The 27,009-nt window shown below is 46.1% G+C and overlaps 1 protein-coding gene across 6 annotated transcripts in view; it reads right to left on the bottom strand.

Annotated features, from left to right (window-relative positions):
- Positions 1-26,670, bottom strand: part of Cflar (CASP8 and FADD like apoptosis regulator) — a 44,097-nt gene extending 17,427 nt beyond the window's left edge. The window contains exons 1-8 of one of the 6 annotated variants that reach the window (XM_036173579.1): positions 26,452-26,669; positions 25,549-25,680; positions 23,835-23,927; positions 9,511-9,937; positions 7,149-7,254; positions 5,490-5,625; positions 4,255-4,340; positions 445-499 (exon numbers count right to left, since the gene is read on the bottom strand). In XM_036173579.1, the coding sequence (XP_036029472.1) occupies positions 445-499; positions 4,255-4,340; positions 5,490-5,625; positions 7,149-7,254; positions 9,511-9,872 (745 nt within the window). In that variant the 5' untranslated portion in view covers positions 9,873-9,937; positions 23,835-23,927; positions 25,549-25,680; positions 26,452-26,669. The other 5 variants (XM_036173580.1, XM_036173581.1, XM_036173583.1 and 2 more) reach the window with 5 other exon arrangements.
- Positions 26,671-27,009: the final 339 nt, after the last annotated feature.

The following is a 27,009-nucleotide window of genomic DNA, read 5'->3' as shown; positions in this document are numbered from 1 at the left end:
GGAGCGGGTGTTATCCAGGTTTAGATGAGCTAAGTCAGAGAGGAATTACAAGTATCAGTGGGCCCATCTGTGTTTACTGCCCTTTGAGAGCTTAATCAAAATTTGTGGATAAAAGAAATCACCAGCTCTAAAATGGAACTTTTCCTTTTTTTCCCCTTCCTTTTTCTCTTTTTTAGATGACAGGGTCTCACCACATTGCTAACGAGGCTGGTCTTGAACACCTGGGCACAAGAGATCCTCCTACTTCAACCTCTCCAGCAGCTAGGTCAATAAGCAGGGACCACCAGACACAGCACTGTGATTTTTTTTTTCCAGTAATGGAGATCAAACCCAGGGCCTCATTCACACTAGTCAAGCACTCTACCACCGAGCTATACCTCAGCCCTTTGTACTGAAGTTATGAAAATTTTATAAAGAATAGATAGAAGAGATTGATGGTCTTACTTTGAATGCCAAGGTGCTCCACAAATCTTTGTTCTTTACTTCTCCCGTTCTGGAGCTTCAAACATAAAAAAGAAGGTCACACTGTTAGTTTTTAGAAGCTCACTATGTTACACCTCTTTAAATAGCTCAATATTTTTACACGGGGAGGGGGGAATAAAAATATCACCTTCGCGGTTACCTAAAAATGAACTGCGGGGACTGTTAACCCGCTAAGTTCCGAGATCAAATCAGCTCTCTCGGTGAGACATGAAAACACTATGAAGGGGGAGCTACACTAAACTCACATACTAGACTGCTTCCAAACAGCTCTGATCCAGCTGTCACGGTGCAGCTTGGGCACTAGGGCAGTCCCAGTGCAGGGCACGCTGGGATGGAGACTGACATTCAGTCTAGTCCTTTAACGCCAGGACAAAGCACAGCACGGCTACCAGTGTGCGTTTCGGGCCATGCACTTCTGACTGTGAATCCTGACTCTGCCTGTCATTTTATCCTTCTACCTGCTTCCCCATCTGCACACGTGAGGATCAGAACAGAATAATGATACCTGCTATCCATACATGGTAGGGCAGGGTTTTTTGTTTTGTTTTGTTTTGTTTTTTGTTTTTTTTAATGTATGTGAGTGTTTTTGCATGCATGGCTATGCCTGGTGTCCATGGAGATGAGAAGAAGGCACTGGATCTTCCAGAACAGGAGTTCCGGACAGTTATGAGCCATCTCACTAGCCTTAGCCCCAAAGGGTGCTTCTGGTGTTTCAATACTCACAAACAGCCAGCAAAGTATAGCATGCATGGAAGCTCTTAATAAATGTCTCTACCCAAAGCCCTAGGTACAATCTGCAGCACTCCTACGTAAATAAACAAATGATGTCCAATTGTGGCTTTTTAGAAAATGATTTCTGAGCTACAAGGTAAGTGATATGTGGGCATGATTCTTGACGGTGAAGAATTCTGCATGAACCACTCCTGAAAAACTAAACTGACCTCTTCTCTCAGATGATAGGACCCGTGTAAGATGACATCATTGCCTATCACCATCTGACCACACATAGTTTAACAACAGCTTACCTCTTTAGCTATCCTAACCAAAGAAAGAAGTACATTATCCATTAAGCTGCATCTGAGGGTACATCTGTGTGTAAACTTACGAAATCTGCAGGAATAATCCTGACTCAGTCAAAGCCTGGTTATTGCTGTCCCCCCAAAACAGTACGTTCACTTTTACAGGCCATTGACAAGGGGTCAAATCAAAGCTAGGCGTTCAAAGCATGACAGTGCAGTCCTGCAACTCTGTGATTGCAAACTACCTCAGATGCAGGTAACGCCATTGTAATTTCCGAAGCACTTTTGTAGCCTTACATGAGTCAAAACATAACCATGCAGTTCCTGAATCTTGTGAGAAAGTGACCAGGCTCCTAATGTCCTGGTGCCTGCTTACTACATGAGACATCGAGTCATGTGTTAGAGACAGCAAGAGGAAAGAGAAATGAAGCCCAAAAGCATGCTGGACTCCAAGCAGGCCACACAGACGACCGTGAAGATGCTGAGTTGCGTTTGCAGAACAGGAACACAGCAGCGAAGACACGGAAGGATTTTAAGTAAGACGGGTAGTGTAAGTTATAACAAACAGTTGGTGAGAGGAAAAGCTCAGGAAATCCTGCATCTGGGTCGTCTGCGACTTAGTATCAGAGACTAGAAGGGTAAATTAAAAGCTGTACCTAAGCAAGGAGATGACTGTAGTTTACAGATATACCAGGAGACAGTGGGACGAGCAGAGGCCGGGCCTGGCCAGGCCTGCGGGAGGTATATGTACATAGTCACCGTGCTTTCGACATACATGTCCTTATTTTGTTCAGTGAGTGGGTGGGACAGGACAATCCTAACAGCCACTTAGCTTTGTAAGTCTGTGGCTCAGTGGTACCTCCTATTATTGCTAGTGTTCTCCAGGAAACGGCTTACAAAATAGGAGGAATGTTTTCATGATGCACATTATAGAAGTCTTTACAATTCAAGCACAAAGCTGACCTCTCCTAAGTGTCCATTTCAAAGTCCACATAACTTCAAGCGGAGTTCGGTTCATATTATACGGAGGTTCTTCTCACGATAAAAGATTAACCAGGGAACAAGCACAAGATGGTCTGTGCTCAGAACACAAGTGCAAATGACCATGTGATACTTATGATCATTAACTGGAAAAAGAAATCTTTTGTTCCATCACTCAATTTAAAAAAACGTTTACAAATTGTTAAATTATTAAGATACAGCTGGGCGGTGGTGGCACACGCCTTTCAGCACTCGGGAGGCAGAGGCAGATGGATCTCTATGAGTTCGTGGCCAGCCTGGTTTACAGAGTGAGTTCCAGGACAGCCAGAGCTACACAGTGAAACCCTGTCTTGAAAAACAAAAATTATTAAGACACGCTCAGTGAAAAAGCAAAGGGAAGACTGGAGAGATGGCTCACAGGTTAAGAGGACTGACTGCTCTTTCAGAGGACCTGGGTTCAATTCCCATAACCCACATGGTAGCTCACAACTGCCTGGAACTCTAGTTGTAGGGGGTCCGATGTCCTCTTTTGACCTCAGTGGGCTCCTGAACACACATGGTGAAAAACTCATACAGGCACACATGCATACACATAAATAAACATAAAATATTCTAAAATTATTTTTTAAAAAAGAAAAGGCACAAAGAGGTAAGAATCAGGGTATTTATTTTGCAACATTGTTTCTAGTAACAAAAGAACAGAGGCAATCCATACATCAGCAAGAAAGAACTAAATACATTTTGGTGTATGTAGAAAATGGAAGCCAGGAGCCCTCCTGGCTGGACATGTCCATAATGTCAGCACTCAGGAGGCTGAAGCAAGAGGAGGGTCATTATAAATTCAAGGTCAGCCTGGCCTACATACTAGACTCCAGTCCAGGCTGGGTTACAGGGTGAGATCTCATATGGACCATATGGTACAATGCCTAAGAATTCTCTGTTCAGAAGAGCGACGTGGTATGCTACCCCTCACACACTGTATCTATGTAGACTATCTCTGCATGGTCAAGAAACTGGACAAGAATAGTCACCTTAACAGAAAGGAACTGGGGTATGAGTATTATGGGGCAGAGAGAAAACACAATTTTAAAATCTCTTTGGGGACATTTAAGTTTTTCTTTCTACACATACATCCTCTCTCTCTTTTTATTTTAAAAGTGAATCTTCAAAGAAACAAAGAATGAAAAAAATAACCAGTGGTATAAATAGAACATTTGCAAATGCACATAGGAAAGAAACTAAAAGAAAGCATCCTAAAATATTAATAGTAGTCATACCTAGGTAACAGACACATGACACATTAATTATTAAACATTTTTTTTGAGACAGGGTTTCTCTGTGTAGCTCTGCCTGTCCTGAAACTCACTCTGTAGACCAGGCTGGCCTCAAACTCAGAGAGAGTCACCTGCCTCTGCCTCCCAAGTGCTGGGAATAAAGGTGTGCACCACCACTGCCCACTAGCTGAGCATTTTTAAGGTGTATAATCATAAGAAGTTGCTGGGCTGGAGAGATGGCTCAGTGGTTAAGACCCACATGTCTGAAGACTGTCTGAAACTCCAGGATCCAACACCCTCACACATGCAGGCAAAACACTAATACACATGAAATAAAAATAAATAAATTATTTTTAAAGAGTTGCACACATTTTTAATGAGATACATGTCTATTATAGTTTGTTCAGCTATTACAACACAGGAAATGAGATGCACACTTTGATAACATCTCTAAAACTGGTTCACGCTGATACTCCGTACACCGGCTCCAGACTCACCCTTGAAGTATATGAAGGCTCCTTGATACTCAAGTTTGGGAGAGAAGCCTGGAGAGAATTCATATAATTTGATCCTGCTCCTTGGCCTAGAAAGACAGAGAGAGAGGCTAAGATTCATAAATTATCAAATGAGTCTTCAACTATGCTTCCATACCAGTGACTTGTCATCTTTCAAAATACCTAAAACCTGAACCATCTGAATTCAAAGCATCAGTGCAGACAGATAACTTCTGCCCATCAATAAGAATAACTAAAAGGGCCGGGCAGCAGTGACACACACCCAGAACTCTGGAGGCAGAGCCAGGCAGATCTCTGTGAGTTCGAGGCCAGCCTGGTCTACAGAGCGAGCTCCAGGACAGGCACAAAAACTACACAGAGAAACCCTGTCTCAAAAACCAACAAAGAAAAAAATTTTTAAAAAAAATGACTAAAAGGGAGGCTGAGTTGACTCAGTGGATAAAAGCACTTGCCACTGACTCTAACAACCTAATTTCAATCCCCAGGACCCACATAGTGGAAGGAAAGAAATGACTCCTACATGGTACACACACACACACACACACACACACACACACACACAAAATAAGTTAAAAAGACAATTAAGTGACATTCTTACTTCTGATTGTCATTCAGAATGAGGACAGATTGTCCTATAGATAAGCAAGTCTCAATCAACGACCTTTATGCTGTGATCCTGTGGTGCTGGTGTAAGGGAGAAGGACGACCCCCTTTTATTTAAAAAAAAAGAAAGAAAAAGAAAGAAAGAAAGAAAGAAAGAAAGAAAGAAAGAAAGAAAGAAAGAAAAGTGACCTTTCTCATGGGGTTAAGTGAAATACAACACACACGTAGGGCAGCAATCGGACCCAGTGACACCACAGAGTTGGATGGTGGTTACCAAGTCCAACAGGGAGCCAGGCAACAGGGTTCAACCTACAATCAAAGTCCTGAATGTTCACAGTCTCTCTGCCCTTTAAAAACAGAGATATGGACTTCTTTAAAGATCAGGATGTTAAGATCTGGCTGGTGGCAAGTTTCAGAAGGAGGAAATTGGGCAGTAGGGTTGGGATATTGGGATATGAAGGCAATAAAAGAATATGATCTCTTGACATAGGCTGGAGGGGCTGGGCGCTTGGGTTCTGACTCAACCATGTATCCAACCAACGACTCCTCACCAGCCATTCCCACTGCACACAGAGTAAGGCACCGGAGATCACTGAGAAGCCAAAATTCCTTACCAGACTGCGTGTACTTCTGGATTTTTGTCTTCAGATCTATTCTGTGGATGTTCTTCAGGCATTTTTCTAATAAGTTCAACTGATCTGAAGCAATCAGATTCAGTTTCTCCAATTCAATCACCAGATCCAAGAAACTCTAAGAGTTCAACAAGAAACATGTATAAGTGGAGCTAACAAGTCCCCAGTGCAAACTCTAGGTCATCTGGTCATAAGATGACCTAGATGAGACCTTCTGGTGACCCTTGGTGATCCCAATCCAGACAGTTCTGCCCAGAACAAATCACTCTCCTGAATTTGATTCACAGAGATGGGGGCCTAGGGCTGTAGCTCAGGTGGTAGGGTGCTTGACTAGCATGCGTGACATCCTGGACTTGATCCCCAACACCACACACCATAAGGGCTTCCCAGCGTGTGTGGGGGGGGGTGTGGCCGGGGGGGTTACAGCTGAGGAAAAGATTAATACAGGAAATCCTCATAACACCATTTGAAAGTTCTTCCTTAAACTGTTTTCAGCAATGCTGGACATTCCAGATCATTCTGACTCAAGAGATGATGACCAGAAAGGGTTGGGCTCTCCTACTCACTCAACCTGAAACACCAGGATCCTTAAAGAACCATATTTCAGAAGCAAGCATCGCTTTGCATTTTATTTTGCTCACGGTTAACACTTGGTTACTTAACTGTTAATCATTAATTTGCAAAGACAATAAGCAAAATTAATTACATATAAATGGAAGAAGTTGATTAGGGAAATCCCCCCAAAACAGTCTTCATTTTCTTCCTCATTCCACATTTGATGTGGAAACAAGCTGTGTTCCTATAGTCCCAAAACCAAGGAGCCTGAGGAAATTCTGAGAGGCAGGGTAGCCACTTGGAAGACTTATGGTCACCCCCAGAGATAAAGACTTTTCTTGGCTCATCCTTATGTTAACCACACCAGGAGTTCCAACATTCTTCCAGGAACCCCAGCAACTCTAAGATGGTCACCACATTTCTATCCTAATCTCCACATTAGTCACTTCCCAGAGATGAGTCAGAAGGCCCACCACTTACCCCTACCCACCCCAAACTACCTCCACAGAGTACTGAAGGAAGTAAACTAGAAGAGGGCCAGCCAATGGGAGTGGACCAGCACGCCCTCAGGTCTACTCCACACAAGCAGGCAGGATGCCCTCACCTGGAAGAGAGCTGTCAAATCAGAGAACTGATGTAGAAGCCAGGCCTGTGCCATTACAGAAATCAGGACCAAATCTAAACATGAACGAAACACCCAAGGCCACAGGAGAAGATAGTACCAGCCTATTTTCTTCCCAATTAAAAACCCACTCTCGGGCTGGAGAGATGGCTCAGAGGTTAAGAGCACTGGTTGTTCTTCCAAAGGTCCTGAGTTCAATTCCCAGCACCCACATGATGGCTCACAACCATCTGTAATGAGATCTAATGCCCTCTTCTGGCCTGCAGGCAGAACACTGTATACATAATAACTAAATAAATCTTTAAAAAAAAAAAAAAAAAAAACCACTCTCTTGCTACCAGTGTTAGAGAGAAGCCATCTGAGATGCCCAGCTCCTGGGACCACAGCAGCATGCTGCCCAGCCCCCCTCTCTCCAAACCACAAGGAGCAGACCCAACTTCTGACACCCAGGAAAGACAACTCACCTTGTCCTTGGTCACCTTGCCTCGGCCTGTATAATCTCTTGTAAGGAAAACTAACGAGGACACATCAGATTTATCCAAATTCTCACCAATCTCCATCATCAGCACCCTGTAAATCCCAAAAGTTTCTTTAGTAAAGCCAGACAAGAATCCAAGAGCCCATGCCTCACTGAGGCCAACAACTAGACTAATTCTTGTCCCGTGGAATGTGCCCCCACTCTATAAAACAGGAGGTCTTGACAGTCCCCCAAGAAACTATAAGAAAATTCAAAAAGAAAACTCTTCCTCCTCCTCCTCTGTTTGTTTGGTTTGGTGTTTAGAGACAGGCTTAGACTGAGCAGCCCTGACTACGTTAGCACTCACTGTGTAGACAGACTAGCCTCAGACTGCCCCATCCTCCTGCCTCTGCCTCCCAGGTGCTGGAATTACAACTTGCAGGCAGGCAGGCATGACCATACCTGGCCTTTCCTTTGTTTGCAGCAGGACACAGCACTTCCCTTTCTAACTAACGGCTCTGAAAACAACCGGGGAAATAAGACTTCCCTGAAAAAACCCCTAGATCCCCAAAACTAATAGTGAAATGAAACAATTGAGTAACAGGAAAGACAGGATTCAGAGTGGCCTTGTCCTCTCTGTTTGACAAGCTGCAGGTGACACTGGTTTAAGAATCATACTTTGAGTCTCAGGATCCCAGAGCATCCCAGAAACATCCCCAACATCTTGACCCACATTTGATTTTGAAAAGTAAAAGACGTAGGCCATGGGGCTTCTGACCACAAATGTTTAGTCTGGAAAGCCCCTCCTGATGTGGTCACCTCTGCTCTGGCTGGTCACCACACTTGGTCAGGACTCCTGTGTAGAAGGAGGCATTCCTGGGTAGACTCCGAATTCTTAGGGATTCTTTTGTGCCCTGAGCTTAGGAAGGCAATGGACCCGTGCTGATGTGAAGCCTGCTGAGCAGATGGGTGAATGGATCAACCGTATCACCTCAACTATACCTGACCTGAACCTAGTCCCTGAGACCCCGTGAGATCACTGACATCAGGTGATAGCTGGACAAGTGGAAAATGACCAAGAGTAACAACAATCCCAAGCATCTCCTCCTTGTGATGCTCAGTCATTGTCTGTGGTGCTGAGATTAAACCTAGAACTTATACACCCTAAGCAAGTGCCTACCAATGAGCTCTAGCTCCACACATGCCCCCTCTGCCTTTTCAGACAGGGTTCTACTAACTTACACAGGCTGGCTTTGAACTCACAATCTTCCTGCCTCATTCTCCTGAGTAGCTGGGACGGCAGGTCTTCGGCACCAGGCACAGCTAGCTGAACTATACATCATTCTCTACTTTGTAAAGTTCGGAACTGGCTCAGCCTGTGTGGGCTGCAACTGGTCTGTCTGAGGTTTAACACAGCCCTTCCAACCCCAACTCTGGACACTCTCCAAAGCCCATGCTGCCTTCAGCTCTTTTCATAATAGGCATCATCCCCAAATACATATTACACAACCCACAGAACTAGCGGCCTGGAGGAACAGGAAGCCATTTAAAGGAACAAGGTCTCTTTCTTGCCTCAGAAAACTCAGTCCTTCCAGGGGTTCCAGCAGACAGGGTAAGGGGGGAAGGTAGACATACAGCTCAGAGGCTCTGGACTTGAGGGACTCCCAGGTCGGTCCAGCTTCAACCAGAAGGGGGCTAAAAGGTAGCTCATGGACCTGGGCTCCGTGGAGCCAGGAAGGCAGGACTAACGGAAGGGAACCCACCCTGCTGCACTTCCTTGGCTGCCTGGTGGGGGGTGGGGTGGGGAAGGACAGAGGAAGATTTACAAAGGGCCACAGATCTATGGAGGTAGGAAGGTTACTCACACTTGCTATTGCCTCTCTCAGTACCAGAATTTTCTAAAGCAGCGCAGCTCCCACGCCATCAGGGACTGGCAAGAAACAGGGCTCTATGTTGTTTCTTCTTTCTTCCTTTCTTATCAGTCTGTCCTTCCGGCACGCACAGACTATCTGTCCTTTCCACTTCCATTATGATCTTTTACCCAGTGGCTGACCCGGTGTGCAACCCGGGTTTTTTTGGAATTCAAACACAAGCTGTGATTCCCACACCTGAGGCAGGGGGATTGCAATGGGTTGGAGGTCCAGCCTGGCCTACACAGTAAGTTCCAAGCTAACCTGAGCTATAATGGGCTTCCGAAATATACAAAACAAACAAACAGAGAATCCAGAGAGTTCCACGCCATACAGTGGTATCGCAGGCAGTCTGCTCAGAAGGAGGCAGAGGTGACGAGGCTCTTCTTACTACCCTCACTGTCTAGACCATCCAGCGCCCTCCCCGCAGTGCAGCCTGGGTCAGAGGTCATGAGTTACCTATAATCAGAAACAAGGTGAGGGTTTCTGCCCAGGTGGGCCTCCACGGCTGCTTTGTCCGTCTTCAGCACCCTCTTGAGCAGGTCAAAGCGTCTCACTCTGTAGAGCAGTTCGGCCAAGGTAGCAACAGAGAGCTGGCCTCTCTCACTTAAGCCGTCCAGGAGGTCCCTGATATTAGGGGGAGCCAGGTTCTCGGCTACGTCCCTACATAAGAAAAGCATCATTTCCTTCTCCTCTTCGTCCAGCGACTCCTCCACCTGGTGGATGACCTCGGCAGACACGGGGCACATCGCCATGGTCCGGGAGCCAGCAGCCAGGCTCTCATCCAGCTTCCAGCCACTCAGCAGGGCTCCGTGCTCCATGAGACGTCCACTTCATTTCGGAGGGCTTTCTTCATCGCTTTCAGGGTTCTTGCAGTAGAGGCGCTCTGGGGTGAGAGAACACTTTTAATCCTCTTATCTGAAGAACCCTGTCGCCCAAGACTGGAAGGCCAGGCTCTGCCTCTCTTCTTGGTCTCTGTAAGCAAGTGGGTTCAATTCACCCTTTCAAGTCAACACAAAGAGCTCCTCAGTGGCAGAGCCCAAGACTGAGCCAAAAGCCAAAAGACACAGCGGAGTCACGCAGACATTCAAGAAAATGAAATCAAAATCAAAATTACCTCCAAAAAATCCCACATGGTTTAATGAGAATGAGGGGGAAATCACAGCCGGGGAGCCAATGAGCAAGTTACCACGAGAGAACTCGGGGGCAGAGGAAAAGTCCAGTGACTAAGCAGCTGACTCGAGACACTTGTCATAGCAGTTACCACTCACACCCACTCCTTAGCTCCACCCAGAACAAAGCAGGTTTTGGCCAAGGGGCGCTCGCCTCTCTGCTGGGGCCTCACGAACAGGGGTTCTGTCCTTTCCTCTCTTCCCCTCCCCCACTGCTCTCCCACTGTCTCCCCACCCCCACCCACAGCCGTTGGCACTGCTGCAGCCCACACCCCCATTGCTCACAACTTCATCACGAATGCCCACAGGACCCTCCAGAGGGGCTGGACAAAGAGCTTTGTGAGTTTTGACCAGGTCCTCGTATCTTAGCCCCAGGACCCTCAATACACGGCTCCATGGCAGCCAGCAATGGCCATCAAGATTCTCAATGGCATAGTGGAAATGGACGGAAGACTTGGGAGGGTCACAGTTCTGAGTGAGATCTGGCTCAAGACCAGACTGTGTACTGTCAATTTCTTCCACCAGAACTGAGCAGTTTTCAAGTTTAGGCTATAAATAATAATCACTGTCTATTCTTTTGGTCTTAACTTAAAAAACACATTTATTTATTATGTATGCAGGGAAGGGATTTGTGGGCATTCCCCCATGGGGGTCAGAAGACAACTTTCAGGAGTCAGTTCTCGCCTATTATGTGGGTCCAGGGATCCAATTCAGATCATCACACTTGGCAGCAAGCGCCTTTACCCACTGAGCCATCTTGCCAGCCCTTAGTCATGAGACCTTGTCTCTGAGCAAAAACAAAACAAAAAGCCCTCTGATCTCAAAGGCAAAAATGGAAACACGATCCAACTCTTAGATATGTATAATGATATTTAAGTATTTATCTAAGATTGGTTTGGCTATGCCAATCGTAACACCCATTTATCCAAATAACCTCAATAGGACTATTTATAACGGAAGGAGTGGAATTTGCTAAAACCATCAATCAACGCAGAAAAAGCAGGTGCTCGGAATACTTCCCTTAAAGTCCCAGTGACTAATTGTATAAGTCTCAGATGTCAAAAGCCTGCATGCCATCCACACCTTGACTACCAGTTCCTTTTTCTGCTCTAGTCACTAGAAGCTGTATTGTGCTTAGTAGATGCTATTGTATGTTAACCTCTAAAACAGTTATGTGCACAACAAGAAGCAAAATAAGAGATCATCAAACATCAGAGCAGGAAAAATCCAAATTCTCCAGACCCACTTGACGAAGAACTGAACAAAACCAGCAGAAAGGAACAGTTTGACTCAGCTGCGAGGCAGTCACCTCACTTGTGTGGTTCACAGCCAATGAAACAACTCAGCTGGCGTTATCACAGAGCGGTATCGGCTCAGGCCCACGGTGCCTTCTGCTGGTCAGGAACACTCACAAGAGCTGTGCTGTCTCCCTCTGTGGGGGGTGGGCGGGAGTTGGCAGCCAAATCCCAGTTACTCAGGGGGAGCAGCTGGTAGGGTGAGAAAATGTCGGAAGGAAAATACAGATTCCCAGGTAGAGCTAGGCCACTGAGATGCGGCAAACCTCCATGCCCAGAAGCTGGGGTGCAGCTCCGGCAGTTCTTACGGCTGCGGGTTATTGGGCATTGACAGAGAATAGCACAGAAATAAGAGGTTGAACTATTATCTAAATAATCACTACTTTATTGGGTTATCTGTTAAGCCCAGGCCAAGAAATTATCATAAAAAATTCCCCAAGACTAGGGAAATCAGCAAGGCCTTCAGAAGCAAATGCAAAACCCCCACAGAAGATCCCCTTTCCCGTATGAGAGGATTTCTTTCTTCTTTTGTAAGCTAGACAGCACAGGCTAGCCTGAGACTCACTATAAAAGCTCAGGCTAGCCTCAAACTCATGCCAATCCTCCTGTCTCAGCCCCTGGAGTACTGAGATTATAGATCTGCACCATCATACCCAGCTAGAGAAGAAATGATCTTCTGCTGAAGGGAAACTCTCGTCTCAGTTAGCATGAGCAAAAATGATAAACATGGGCTGCAGAGATGGCTCCACAGTAAAGACCACTTGCTCCACTTGCAGAAGCCTGGGGGCTTGGCTCCCAGCCCTCACAAGGCAATTTACAGCCTTCCATAACTCCAGTTCCCAAGGAATCTAGTGCCCTCTCCTGGCTTCCTTGGGAACTGCATGCATGTGGTGCGCATAACACAACTTGAATGGCAAAACATCATACACATGAAATAGAAATAAATAAATCTTTTAAAAATTAAAATCACCACAGCCATAGACAAAACAAACAGAATTCAAATCCTCGGGGCCTGCATCTGGAAGTTTATGTGAGTGTAAGGACATAAGGGGCCTTTTTGCAGTTCCATAGACCAGGCCAATAGCTCTTACGCACAGCAAATTTGCTCCCCAAGGGTCCTTTGATGATGTCTGGTTTTGGTCATCATCCCCCGGTGGTAGCTCTGGGATCTGACGGACAGAGGCTAGGATGCTATTCAACATTCCACAATCTCCCATCTCCCTGAGATCAAGAATGACGCAACCTCCCATGACCACAGTACTGTGTCCAAGAAACCTCCTCAGATTTCAGTTTCCAAACTCCCTCAGTCGTTTTGTGACTTATTAGTGTTTTCAAACTTAATTGCACCACCGCCAGAGACTGGGAGGTGAGGTATACAACCTCCCTGCTCTGAGGCTTTGTCTTCTGTGGTACTGCACACTTGCAATCCCAGTGCCAAGGACACAAGAGATAGGGGGGTGCCTGGGCTCACTCGCCAACCATGAGAGTTCCAGGACAGTGAGAGACTGTCCACGTCTCAACAAAAACAAGGTGCTGGTTAATCTGAAACACACACACACACACACACACACACACACACACACACACACCTCTAGCTACAGTGTACACAGAGAAGCAGATTGTGACAGAAATAACCTGCTCAGATACACAGCTGATGTGAGAAATTCAGATGGAAACTTCAGTGTTAATCATTTGAAGTTTACCATATGTTATCACATCACACAGATAACATGGAGGAATGACCCAAGCTATGCAAGACCTTAATGGAAGAAAACATGAATTATTAAAAAGGCATATTACTAAAGACCCAGATAAATGGAGAGCCATACTTTATTCATGAGTAGGGAGATTCAGTATAATAAAAATATTAGCTCCTGGGGCTGGAGAGATGGCTCCAAAGTTAAGAGCACTGTCTGCCCTTCCAAAGGACCTGGAGAAACTTAGCTCCCAACATTTAGAATGCTCTCAGAACTTCCTCTGTGTATACATAGACGGCTAGGCCTTAGAACAAGAATGCCTAGAGCCTTCCCAAAGTTATCCAAAAGGACAGATTTTACTGGTACAAATGATATAGAGGGCTTTGGGGTAGCTGTAGGAGTCTTTTGTTTTATTTCTTTTGAAACAAGAGCCTTATGTAGCCCAGGCTGGCCTTGAACATGCTATTTTGTAAAGGATGTCTTTGAACCTCCCAAGTACTGGCTTACAGGATCATACCAATACACCTGGTTTTGGTTTGTTTGTTTGTTTGTTTGTTTTGGTGGGGGTTGTTGTTGTTTGTTTTGAGACAGGATCTCACCTATAGTTCGGTCCTAGATCTCACTCTGTAGACCAGGCTGTCCTTGAACGCACAGAGATCTGCCTGCCTCTCCCTCCCAAGTGTTGGCATTAAAGGCGTGCGCCACTAGGTCCAGCACCAAGCCTGGTTTTAAGCAGTGCTGGAGACTGACCCCAGGGCTTCATGCATGCTAGACAAGCTCTCTCCCAATGGAGCCACATTCCAGACCAAAGTCTTTTTAAGCTCAGTAAAAAGACTCAAGTCACAGCCACCAGCAGCCAAGCCTCCTTTGGGGACTCCATCCAGCACTCTATTTACCTCCCCCACAGAGTCTCTTTCTCCTCACTCCCAAGAGAGGCACAGGGCTATCCAAGCTCCCATCCTTCCTGCTTTTCAAATACCCAATCCTGACTGATCAACATCCCATCAATGAACCCTGCCCTTGTTTCAAACCATAGAGCTTTCGTGGCCAGACAGAACTGGCAACAGGGTCTTTCCTGGATTCTAAAAGGAATTCCCCTTTTCTTCAGATGAAACTCTCCCCTTCTTTTCCACACCCACATAGTTTCCCCGTTTGCTACACACTGTCTCTAACCTTGGCAACCAGAGGACTGAAAACCTAAACCCAGCCTCAGTTTCATTTCTGGAGGAAGGCATGAGACCATCACACTAACTGCTTAGAACAGCCACATGAGCTCAGAAAAGGAGCCGGGGCCTGAGACAGCATTGCTCCCGACACGTCAGTGGGAAAACAACGTCAGTATTTCCAAAACTGCTGGAAGGGTTGAAGAAAGAAGCTTGAGGATGAGCTTCTAGCAGAACAGCCTGGGGCTCCGTGGGCCACCTCGCCTAGTCTGGGGCAGAAGCAGACTCGTGGTCCAACACTGTTTAGACATCAGTGTCTGACTCAGAGCCAGCACTCAGTATGTAAGGGATGAATTAATGGCTTACATATGACAGTTCTGAGAAATGATCTCACTTCCTTTTCTCTGTACTGGGCCTGCCCAAATTCTTTGACCAGAATCTTAATTAAGTTCCTTCACCTTCTGCCTCCTGACATCATCCCTGTGACATCTCACGTAGGCACGCCCAGAACTTTCCTGTTTTTGTACCAAAAGTCCTGTATCACAGGAAATAGTCTGTTCTGGGCTAACTGGAATGGCTGGTCACCCTGAACCCCATTTTCAGATCCCAAGTTTCTCACACTCACATCTAGAATAGCAGACAGCCGAAGGGGAAGAGAGAGGATTAACCAAAACTATGGATTCAACCTACTATTTTGTAAGCTAATTAAAATACACAATTTTTAAAGCATTTGAACAGACAGCATAGGTGAATAATTCTTCTCTTAGAAGCCAGAATTCAAATGTACTTGTTAACACACACACACACACACACACACACACACACACACACACACACACACACGAGTGCTCAGTGGGTAAAGGTGCCTGCCACCAAGCTTGAGAAAAGAAAGAACCGAACCGACCCTCTGGGTTTTCCTGAGCTCTACAAATGCACCTTAGTACACGTGTACAAGCACACACCCTAAACAAACAAACAAACAAATGGATAAACAAATAAACAAGTAAATAAGCATTCCAGCAGGAAGCTGATGAAGGAGGGTCACTCAGCACTGAGTGGGCAGCACCACTTCCTGTGTTAGGCATCTTGAGGCAGCGTGTTTACAGGATTCTGGTTAGCATCTTTTCACACCCCCAGAGAAGGCTCCCGCCTTCACAGTTGGTCCTCCACCTCCATGTTCCCGGGGCAGTGCTCGCTCCTCAGCTCATACACACGGCCAAAGCTCTTCAGTCTTAAACAGTTAACCATCCCAAAGACCCTGAGCCTGAGTCCCCTAGACCCCTCCACTTCATCCCTTTCACACAGAGCTAAGACCCTGTGAAGGAACAGCCTGCACTCAGGGTCAGTTTCTTCCACTTTGACCCACTCCTTGACATGACTCTACCTGGACCCTCATCCCCAAGACGCCGCTTAGCGCGCCTCACACTGGCATCTACATCAGAAGGAAAAGTCAATGATGCGGAAGCTGTTTTTTATTAGGCAAAATTCTAATAGTTTTCTTATCATAGACTTGGGTATTTCTGTTGACTTTTTTAATGTTGCCCTGAATATTATTTATCCTGATTGCTGAATTTTTGAGTAAATGGTGTGGGAAAGTGAATAGCTACATTTGCCTCACCCTGCTCTGTCTTGACGATACTGCTCTTGCCCAGGCCTCTGTGAACTCTAGCTGTCCCATCCAAGAGCTCTTGGGAGTTCCCGTCCACACTCAGCAGTCCCTCTTCTGAGTATGGACCCAAAGGAAGTGAACTTCACACCTCCTAAGGATATGAGCACTGGGTTGGAGAGCTGGTTCCATGGTTGGGGGCACTCACAGCTCTTCCAGAGGTCCTGGGCTGGGTTCCCAGCACCTACACGGAGGCTCACAACCATCTGTAACTCCCGTCCCACCCTCTCCTGGCTTCCTGGGGCACAAGGCACCCATGTGGTACACAGAGACACCTGCAGGCAAAACACTCATATACATAAACTTTAAAAAAAATTTTAGAAGATACCAGCCCCCTTCCCCCATTGCACTGCATCCATATTTTAAACAAGATATAAAAACAGCTTAGGTGTCAAAGGATGAGAAGATAAACTTATAATATCTCATAGCATACATATGTGTGTGTATATATACCAACAAATATAACATACATATGTGTGTATGCATACCAAAGAATATAACATACATATATCTGTGTATATATACCATTGGATATAACATACATGTATGTGTGTATATATAGTATTAATATAACATACATATGTGTGTGCATATATACTGTTGAATATTATTCAGGCTCAAAAGGAGAGGTGGCAATTCGGCCACATGAGAAGTGAAATAAGAAAACACAGGAATTTGGCCTCATTTATATGCAACATGTATATTTTTTTAAGTCACATATATGGCGGTGGAGAATAAACAGTGGTTACCAGGGTTGAGGGAGAGACAGGTAGCAGGGAGATATTAGGTCAAAGGATATAAAGTCACAAATAGGCATGCAAAGGCTGAATTACATCTGAGAACTATAGTTAGTCCATTGGTCTCAGTATTTTTTGCTCAAAGTGTTTTGTGCTGGAAATTTTTGCTAAAAGTCTATTGTATTTAGGACTTCTGCTAAAGAGTAGATTTAGAACTACTGTAGGCACAGAGGGGGAGATGGGCAGCTAGGTAAGACATGGATCCGTCCTTCTATCCCACTAGACAAGTATTTTACTGTATAACTATCTTAATAGGTTATGTATTTTTTTTTTTTTTGAGCTGAGGATCGAACCCAGGGCCTTGTGCTTGCTAGGCAAGCGCTCTACCACTGAGCTAAATCCCCAACCCTATGTATTTTAAATATATACCAGAACATTTAAATAAAAAGAAGTCGCTGGGTGGTGGTGGCGCATGCCTTTAATCCCAGCACTCCGGAGGCAGAGCCAGATAGATCTCTGTGAGTTTGAGGCCAGCCTGGGCTACAGAGTGAGATCCAGGACGGGCTCCAAAGCTACACAGAGAAAAACTCTTCTTAACTTGCAGGCCCAGCTGAAACTCCACCTCCTGTGTAAGGCTTTCCTGGAAGGGCCCACAGAGGCATGGTCAGCGACTCCTTTGTATTGTCCTCCACTGCAGACAAGTTTCCAGCCAATACTTAACACATACCTCTGACATCTAGCACTAGCCAGAAAAGGTAACACTAAAGTGTGGTAACTTCGGTCAGACTTCTCATACCGTTTCACGGAATGTGAACTGCCTCCCAACCATCTCGTGTCCAAAATACAAAATGTTCCGTCAGCCACACAAGCAACCAGTATGATGGCTTAGCTTCCTTAGGACATATTTAATCTGTCATTTGCTCTGTCTTACGCCTGAAGCAAGGAGAGGGTATAGTAACAACAGCAAAGTCACCTCCGTGGAGGCACAGTGTGAAAACAAATATAATATCTAGGCAACTTGGGCAGTCACATGGTGAGCCTATCTTGCTGGGGGCATAAAGTGTGCCAACTCTGTACCCAAGAAGCTATAGTGAGATAAGAACGTGAAGTACTTGAGAACGGAGGAGTTGCAAGATTCTGAACGAAAGACAATGTGGCCGTCTCACAGAGCCCTGTGCACTTACCCTGAACGTCACAGAACCCATCTTTCCCCTCGGTTTGTGCCCAGGACCCATACATGGCAACCAGTAGAATAGCTAATAGGGTAAACCTACCTCCCCTCCCCCAGCTGTGGACATTTTAAATACAAGGTTTACCACAAATGCCACCCCTTCTCAAGTTAGTCAGAGGAGGATGTGCATTCATCATCTCGTGGCTCCAGGTTTGTGGCGCTGCGGACATGCATTAGAACACAGTCTAGCAGACCACTGGCTGGGGTAAAATCATAAATACGTGCTAATTTGGATGTTACTAGTCATGATTGTTATTTTATACAGTTCTTTGATGAAACTCCTCTGCTTTGCATGTGTCCCTTCCAAACTCCCCATGTTGCCAAGGTAAAAGAAGGAACAATGGGGGGCTTTAAAGCCATGCTTGGTGACACGGACCTCCAATCCCAGCTACTCGGGAAGTTGAGGCAGAGGAACTGAAGGCCCCAGACTTGACTGGACTCAGTGAGTTCAAAGCCAGCCTAGGTAACTTGGTGAGACCATCTCAAAAAGTAGAAACAGAGCTAGGGATGTGGCTCCAGGGCAGAGCACTTGCTTAGCATGTGTACCACAAACAAACAAACAACAACAACAACAAAATTAAGTGGCGACTTCAAGAAGTGATGTTGTGGAGTAATCTTTTTGTATGCCGTGAAGATCTGTCACTCAGATTGGCTTTTGGCTTTAAAAAAAAAAAACAAACCTGAATGGCCAATAGCTAGACAGGATTTTCAAGGCAGAGAGAATGCTGGGAAGAAGGGTGGAGACACTGACAGTCGCCAGCCAGACGCAGAGGAAGCAGGATGCAGAGGAAGCGAGTCACACAGAGGTAACAAGCCATGAGGCTCGGGGCAGCATATAAATTAATAGAAACAGGTTAATTTAAGTTATAAGAGCTAGTTAGAAACAAGCCTAAGCTACCGGCTGAGCTTTTGTAATTAATAAGAAGTTTCTGTGTGGTTATTGGGGAGCTGTCTGGCAGAACAGAAAAGTCCACCCACAAAGTGATTAGAGCCAGGCACAGCAGCACAAACCTATAATCCCAGTACTTGGAAACGGGCGGGAACATCTTCTAGCTGGATCCTGAAACATGAATAGAATCACCAGGAGCAATAAAACTGAATCCAGTTGATGGGAGTGGCCTGCTCCATCTTAAACAAAGTTCAGTCTTTGCTGGGACAAGCTTTTCATACATAGCCCAAGCACTAAGTGTATCTTCCTATTTCTGTGCATTACACATAATCCAACTCCAAAGACCTCTGTGTTCCCCAACATTTTTTTCTACTTCTATGTAGTTGCCTCCACTCAGAAAGCTTCCTAGCCTTTCTCAGTATTGTGCTGAAAGTCTGTATCTTTCAGGCTCTCTTCCACAGCTTGTCCTGGTCCCCAAACTGGATCTTGTCCTGCTTCACAGCAGTCTTTAAACCATCTTTGGGCATTTACTCTATGCAATGCAGGAGTTAGTCCATGATGACAGATAGGCTCTCACCTTCCATGAGTTGTGTGGTAGGTCCTAGGCAGGCATCAGAGCTCTTGAGCAGCGGACACATGACTACACAGTTGTAGCAGATAGGCACACATTGATGAATTATTAATGTCCATTTGTCCCTTTGCAACCTACACTGAAGCAAGATGGAATTGGTAGCATGATAGGCTATCATACTTGGAACCTGGAGATAGAGCTTGTGACTATTCCACACTGGATGAAATAACCATAGGGTGGTTTGAGGGGGTCTTACAATATGACTATAAGAGGCTGGACATGATCCTAGGCAGAACTTCCTGTAAGCTGGTAAGACCTCAGCTTAAATAGAAGACAGCGTCCGCAGCCAAGCTCACCAAATATCCTCTAGCCTTTCAGTAAAAGGGTCAACGAATTCTCAGTACATTTCAGTAAAAATGTACCCTCTGTATTGACTCTGCATACGCTGTCATTTCTAAAACTCTTAAAATTTGGGTGCCGTAATCTTCGTTTGTTCAATCTCAAACCCAGTTACATGTGAGATCGTTCCAGGATAGATTCAAGAGTGCCTAAAAAAAAAAAAATTGTTGTTTTTGTTGGAGACAGAGTCTCTCTACATAGCCCTGGCTGTCCTGGAACTCACTCTGTTGACCAAAGTGGCCTCAAACTCACAGATCTGCCTGCTTCTGCCTCCCAAGTGCTAGGATTAAAAGCATGTGCCACCACACCCAGCAAAAGTGTATGAAATTTAAAGTAATTTTTTCCCAAATAGGACAGCAGTCTAATATCTTCAGAACTACTACTACCTTGTATGTGATGGTGTCAACTAAAAAACGCAATCACCCATGAATGGTTGCAGTATTCACTCATTTTGTTGGGGAAAACCACAGGGCAAGGGTTTGCTCCATTCAGAAATTACAAAGCTTCAATTTCCTTGGCAGAGAAAACAAAACAAGCCAAACTGCTTGGTTTAGGCAAGATTTCAAACTTTAATGCTTTGGTAAAAACTGAGTTCAGAGACCACATCTCATTTTTAAGTTCTATAAAGGAAGAGGTGGCTGGGCCTTGTATGTAGTTGTTGATTTAGGTATCTAAAACATCTGTTGTGGAGTTAGAGGAACTGGGTGTTATGTTTTCATGAAACAGCAGTCAGGAGGAACCATACTCTTTCTCAAGGTCTGGTAATATACACTTGTAAATCCTGCAATTGCCAGGCTGGGGCAGAAGAACAGCCAAGTTCAAGGCCAGCCGGGCTAGGCTATTAACTGACACTGTCTTTAAAAAATAAAAATAAAACAAACAAACAAAGGTAAGCTAAGAAACAATCAACCGTAAATGCCTGAGAGAATAGCTCGATATTTAGTAGATCTGAAGCTTGGCTTGGTTTGGATTGAAATTCCAGCCAGGCAAATACTTTTTTTGTTTTGTTTTGTTTTGTTTTCGAGACAGGGTTTCTCTGTGTAGCTTTGGAGCCTTTCCTGGATCTCGATTTGGAGACCAGGCTGGCCTCGAACTCAAGAGATCCACCTGCCTCTGCCTCCTGAGTGCTGGGATTACAGGCGTATGCCACCACCGCCCGGCCTCAGGCAAATACATTTGATCAGTTAAATGACAGATCCTCTCTATTTGGCCCTCAGCACACAGATCAGTTTGAAAACTTAAGTCATACATATAAGGGGGATAGAAAGCTTCTGAAATTCCTTTCAATACAGATTTTTTTTTCCTAATTATGAAAAGTTCTCTTTGTTATAAGAGACTCTGAAATGAACAAAATAATAGAGAAAAATAAAAATGAAGACTGCCCATCTGCTTCACCTGGCCATCCTCGATACTCTTCCCTGCCCTGATTTCTCACCTGTCTGGTTCTTTAAGATTCTTTGACGTTCCTGAAAACAACCAAGTTAAAGGGAGAGGCTTACTCTCCATTTTGGCTGGGTGGTGGCCAGCTTGTTTATGGTGTGCCTAGGCAGAGAAGAATTGCATCACTTCTCCAGAGTACAGCTTTGCACTATATATACAACTCCCCTGTTCCCACCACAACATTTTAATAGGTTCCCCAGGCCTTACGCACATACAGCTTTGGCTGTCTGATTAAAATAGCATGGCCTTGGGGTTAGAGCAGAGCCTAAGTCAGGCAGAAAGCTTCTGTTAAGATTTTAGTAGTCAACTCAGTCAGGGTCTTGCGGGCAACTTCTTACTACTCTGGGTTTTCCTAATCAGGAAGGGAGTTGAGTCAGCAGAGGGAGATGTAAATACCCACGTTGTTCTGAGTTCTGCAAGGAAGCTGTGGTGACCAGGGCAGGGTCTTTGGTGGGCTCCCCTAAGACCTAGAGGTGTTTGAACGAGAAGTCTGTCGAGAACCTATCCTTTAAAACAAAGGTCTGAGTGACTTTAAAAACTGCTTTTCAGCACGGTAGTACACACCTGCAATTATAGCAGTAGAGAGCTGGAGGCAGGAAGATCAGGAGTTCAAGGATGACCCAGGCTCCAGGAGACTCGGTTGCAAACAAAAACAAAGACTGCTTTTGAAGGCTTCAAGAAAAACAGTTTTGTTTTTTCAAAGACCACAGACATATAAAGGCAAAGGAAGTTTAAAAAAAAAAAAAAAAGCAGGAGCATTTCACAGGCAGATGAAGCTCTGGTTCCCACTTATGAAATCAGGTAATTAAAGGAAGTCATTTACTCCAAAGCCTTGGAAGAAGTCACTAGGACAGCAATGAAAAATTGGCGTGTTTGCTGCAGATCAAAAACACTGACGGACCGGGCTTAGTGGCTCAGGACAGTAATCTTAGCACGTGGGAAGCTGCGGCAGGAGGATTTGGAGAATTCAAGGCCAACCTGCGCTACATGGTGACTTGCAGGCCAGCCTGGGCTACAGTGCAATGCCTCCTCAAAAAGAAAAGAAAAAAAGATACTACATTCTTCACCTGAGGCGCTCACTGCAGAAGACACACACACTCCTGAGTACGTGGTGAATCTGATATCAAGTGGGTGGAACTTAATTCTCTTAATTCTTCCAATGGACACAAGCAGTGAAAACCAGAAAGAGGAAAATAACAAAACTTAAGTGGTTTTTTTTTTTTTGTTTTTGTTTTGTTTTTTGGTTTTGGTTTTGTTTTGTTTTGTTTTGTTTTTCCTGTTGTGCTGTTTTCTGGCATTAAATGGCCAAATAAAGAAAAGGTGGATGTGAGAGCCTATCATCAAAGGACCATAAATACAGAATAAGGTACAAAGAGCATAAGGGTGCAAGGTTACCTGGAAAGATAAATGATTCAAGAACACACACACACACACACACACACACACACACACACACACACACCCCAAAGTCTTTTTCTTTCAAGCATGACACAAAATTAGAAAGAATTCCCAGTGCTAAGAACTGAAGAGGAAGGGGGAAAAATCAGGGCAAATGAAACAATTTGTAGAGGCCCCCATTCTCAAGTGACCATTGCCCGAAGATGAGAAAGGGGGGATAGTGGGGTGGGAAACGCAGAAATAACGATGCCACCAACATCAGTTCTGAAAGACAGTTTAAGAAAGAACATCATACAAAAGTACGTGGGGAGGGTTGGGGGGGGAGACAAAATGCACCTTTTTTAAAAAAAAGCCAACAGACTGCAGTTGAGCACACCAATGTGTAAAAGACTGGAAAACCTGCAACTTTTGGCTCTCTAGGGAATGGACTCATGGGACAGGGATGACAGTGGAGGGGTCCAGTCTCTGTTTACTTTGCAAGCACTAAACCCAGGAACTTGCCTGAAAGGTTTTGGATATTAAAATGCAAAGTACAAAGTGAAATCCTGTGCTAAGGGGCAAGACAGCTACCCCAGCTTGGTAAAGGGGGGGGACGCTCCTGAGGGTGGGGTGTCAAGTCTCAGGGGTGAAGGTCAGCGAGGGCATTACAACAGTGCCAATGCTTCTTGCTTCAGAGATTTAAGAAAAACTAAAATGCTTTGAGTATGGGGAGGCCCCTGGGCCAAGCGCTTACTACCTTAGGCTTGTAGGGCGGGCTTCTTCCCAGGGCACGCTGTCCTGGGGCTCTGTCCAGTCAGCCTCTACACTGAGGTTACAGGAGAAAAAACAAGTACCATGTCCAGAACTATCCTCCACCCAGAGCAGCTCACTGGATTAACAAGCAGGCATTTGAGTCCAGTAACGACTTCAATTTAATCAGTCTTTGGCCCCTCTCCAAGAAAGAACCAGATCTGAATTTAAAGATGCCACAAGTCTGGAGGTGCTGTAAGTGGGTCAGAAGGGACCAAGGGTGGGCCAGGAAACGAACCCTTTCCTGCATTCACCAGGGGACAGCTCCAGCAATGCCCCAAGTCCCTGGGGGAGCAGACAGAATAGGAGGGAATGCCAGGGTCTCAGTGTACTCACACCGGGCGGTTGCCGGCTCATCCCACTCAACAGTAGCCCAGAATATCGCCTGTCCTCGCCGGAGACCTCCAGAAAACTGGACGGGACGAGACACTGGAAAGAACACAGACATCAGGAAGCGGCCTCTCTGGCAGGAGTTCTGGAAAGTCTGCCTGCAGAGCTGGCCCCCGCTGCTAGCCAGCAAGTCCAACCGGTTCACGAACCCTGGCACCCGCCCAACAACACAAAGGCCAGCGTCCACTTCCAGGGACCAGAGAGAAGGGCTCCGAAGAGATGCGCACGGCCCCCAGACCACAGAGACTAAGCAAAGGCCATGCTGCATCCCAAGACCCTAACAGAAAGCCCGTGAAAAGTGAAGGAAATCCACAAAACCAAACCAACTTCCGCCTTGGCTAGCAAAACGGACCACCCCCCCACGACCCCCCCACACCCAGTGCCACGCCTACGCCTACTTCCCTGGAGGAAGGAACACACACACCACACACACACACACACACACACCCCGCCTGGGAAACTGGTTTAGGTTAGCAAGTGATGACGTGCCCAAGAACCTCAAATGTCACCAAAAACAAAGTACAATATAAAACCTCTAGAAACAGCCATTTCAGCTGAGTGTGGTGGCGCTCGCCCAGCTTTTTAATTTTTTAATATTGTTGTTGTTGATGTTGTTGGGGGATTGCTGAGGAGGGAAGTGCACCAATTGGGGGCCATCCTGAACTACATCGTAAGACCCGGTCAAAAAAGAAAGGCCCATTTTTACCAGGTCGTTACACACAAAAGCTACAAGTAAAAAGAACTGTTGACCAAAAGGAAAGTTCAGGTAAGGAAAACATTCAGAATCCACTCACAGCTGGGCGGGGGTGGTAAGACAGGGCAAGCTAGTACAGAGGTGCCTCCAACCCCAATTCTTGCCGAGGCCATTTCAAATTTAACTGGAATTTGGACTCTTGGATGGAGAATCCCACGGAAAATTGCCCTACTCTATTCCGGGAGCCCAAGTTCACGGTGCCCCAGCTAGCTTAGCTTTCTGTTAAACTGCCTGCTTGTGCAAACCTCCCCTTCCAGCTAACTGCTTATCTTAGCTTCTGTCAAATTACTTGCTTAAGCAAAGCGCCAATTCCCACCCCTACTCGCCAAGCCCCGCCCCCAGCTGCCCAGTGAGCTGCTAGGACTTCTCTGCCTTCAAATACCCAGTGCTGGGGACATTAGGAGCTACACTTGCTGTCCTGAGTACCTCAGTGTAGTCCCAGGTGGCTGGAATAAAGACTTTCAATCGGCTATAAACTATGACTAAGTGATCTCCCAGGAACAGTCACCAAGAGTGGCACACACCTTTAGTCCTAGCAATGCAATCAGGAAGTAGAGGCAGGTGGATGGATCCCTGTGAGTTCTAGGCCAGCCTGGTCTACATAGTGAGTTCAAGGACGGCCAGAGCTACATAGAGAGCCTTGTCTCAGCAAACCAAAACATAAAAATAAATAATATTGTGCTCACAAACCAAGGTTGTTTGTGATACGGGAGAGCTGAACCTTTTGTTTTGTTCAGAACCTTCTTCAAACTGTGTGTGTGTGGGGGAAGGGGAAGACCTGGGGGGAGTCGTCCTGTATAAAATATCTAGAGAGATCATCCCTGTTGGTCAAGGTCTGCCTTATGTGACCCCCCCTCCTGACCCCACCCCTCTTAGAGTAAGAACAAATTTCAAAGGTTAACTAACCTGAAAGGATTTATTGAGCCCTTGAGTTCACTTCCAGCTCACCAGAACTTATTCTGAGTAACAGCGGCCTTTGTTTTACTGCATTCCTTTGTTAAGGTTCAAACGAACTTGCCCTCCCACGCAAATCCAGACCTGGTTAATAAGAGAAAACAGCTTGAAACCATCAGAATTCTGCCCGTCTGAAGTGAAGAAGAGTAGCAGGATCAGGCTTACTTTAAGGGGTGGGTAGGTAGGTAGGTAGGTAGATGACTGACAGACAGACAGATAGATATAAAATAGTATTGAATTCTCAATTCCCAGGGAAAGCGCTACTGGTCATTTGTCAACAATGCTAAAGTGCTCTGGCAAACAGCCAAGGCCCTTCACTACGCTCTTGAAAGGCAAACTTCCAAGCACTGAATAAAACAAACGCACCTAACAACTCAGAAAATCAACTTTTCAAAAACTGGTTGTTTGGACAGTTCGACTCCAGGAAATGAGTAACTCTCAAGATGTTTGCGCAAGACTATTGTGGCTTGCCCAGCACAGTGAATCTTCGGGGGTGCTCTCTCTACAGTTCCGGAGTGCACCAGGGTCCTTTCGGGGGCTACTTCCCCTCGGGCCGGGGGCTGTCACCACCTGCGGCCGCCCTGCTGGGAACCGCACCGTAGGAGGGGCGAAGCCACCCGGGACTGCGCTCGGAGCCGGGGAGGTGGGGATCCGGGCTGCGGGTGCCCCGTGCAGGCCGGTGCGGGCGAAGGAACTGCAGTCCTCCGAGCCCTGCCGGGCTCCGCCCGCCGTCCACTGGGCGCCAGCGCGCAGCTCCGGGGCCGAGCCGGGGTGCGCACCGCAGGAGGGCTGGGGGTGGAGGGGGGGAGGTAGTAGCGCGTGTGGCGCGCGGGTTCCACCGCGCAGGTCACGTACCCGTCTTGCCCCAAGTGGCGCCTGGGTGGCTCAGATCCCCGAGACTTCGCTCCGGTTGTCCGGTCTGCGCAGGCAAGATGGAGACACACGGAAACCGAAAGCTGGCTGCGAGCCGACGTGGCAGCAGGCGCGGCTTCCCTGATCTCCGGCCCGCAGCTTGGGGAGAAATTAGATTCTAAGCGGGGCGGTGGTGTGGCCCATGTCTTTAATCGCAGCACATGAGAGGCAGAGGCAGGTGGATTTCTGTGAGTTCAAGGCCAGCCTGGGCTACAAAGCGAGTTCCTGAGAAGCTGTTACACAGAGAAACTCTGTCTCGAAAAATCGAAAAAAAAAAAAAAAAAAAAAAAGAGGAAGGAAGGGAGGAAGAAGGAAGGAAGGAAGGAAGGAAGGAAGGAAGGAAGGAAGGAAGGAAGGAAGGCAAAAGAAAAGGAAAAGAAGAAATTAGATTCGATTGGACTGAGCCATCCTCTGTGTGTGTGTGTGTGTGTGTGTGTGTGTGTGTGTGTGTGTGTGTGCTGGGGACCGAACTTAGGTCCTCTGCTGGAGCAATAAGCACCG

This window comes from Onychomys torridus, chromosome 23 (genome assembly GCF_903995425.1).
Source record: "Onychomys torridus chromosome 23, mOncTor1.1, whole genome shotgun sequence".
Lineage (NCBI taxonomy): Eukaryota > Metazoa > Chordata > Mammalia > Rodentia > Cricetidae > Onychomys > Onychomys torridus.
The sequence above is the reverse complement of the archived record's forward strand: the minus strand, read 5'-3'. Positions and strand labels throughout refer to the sequence as shown.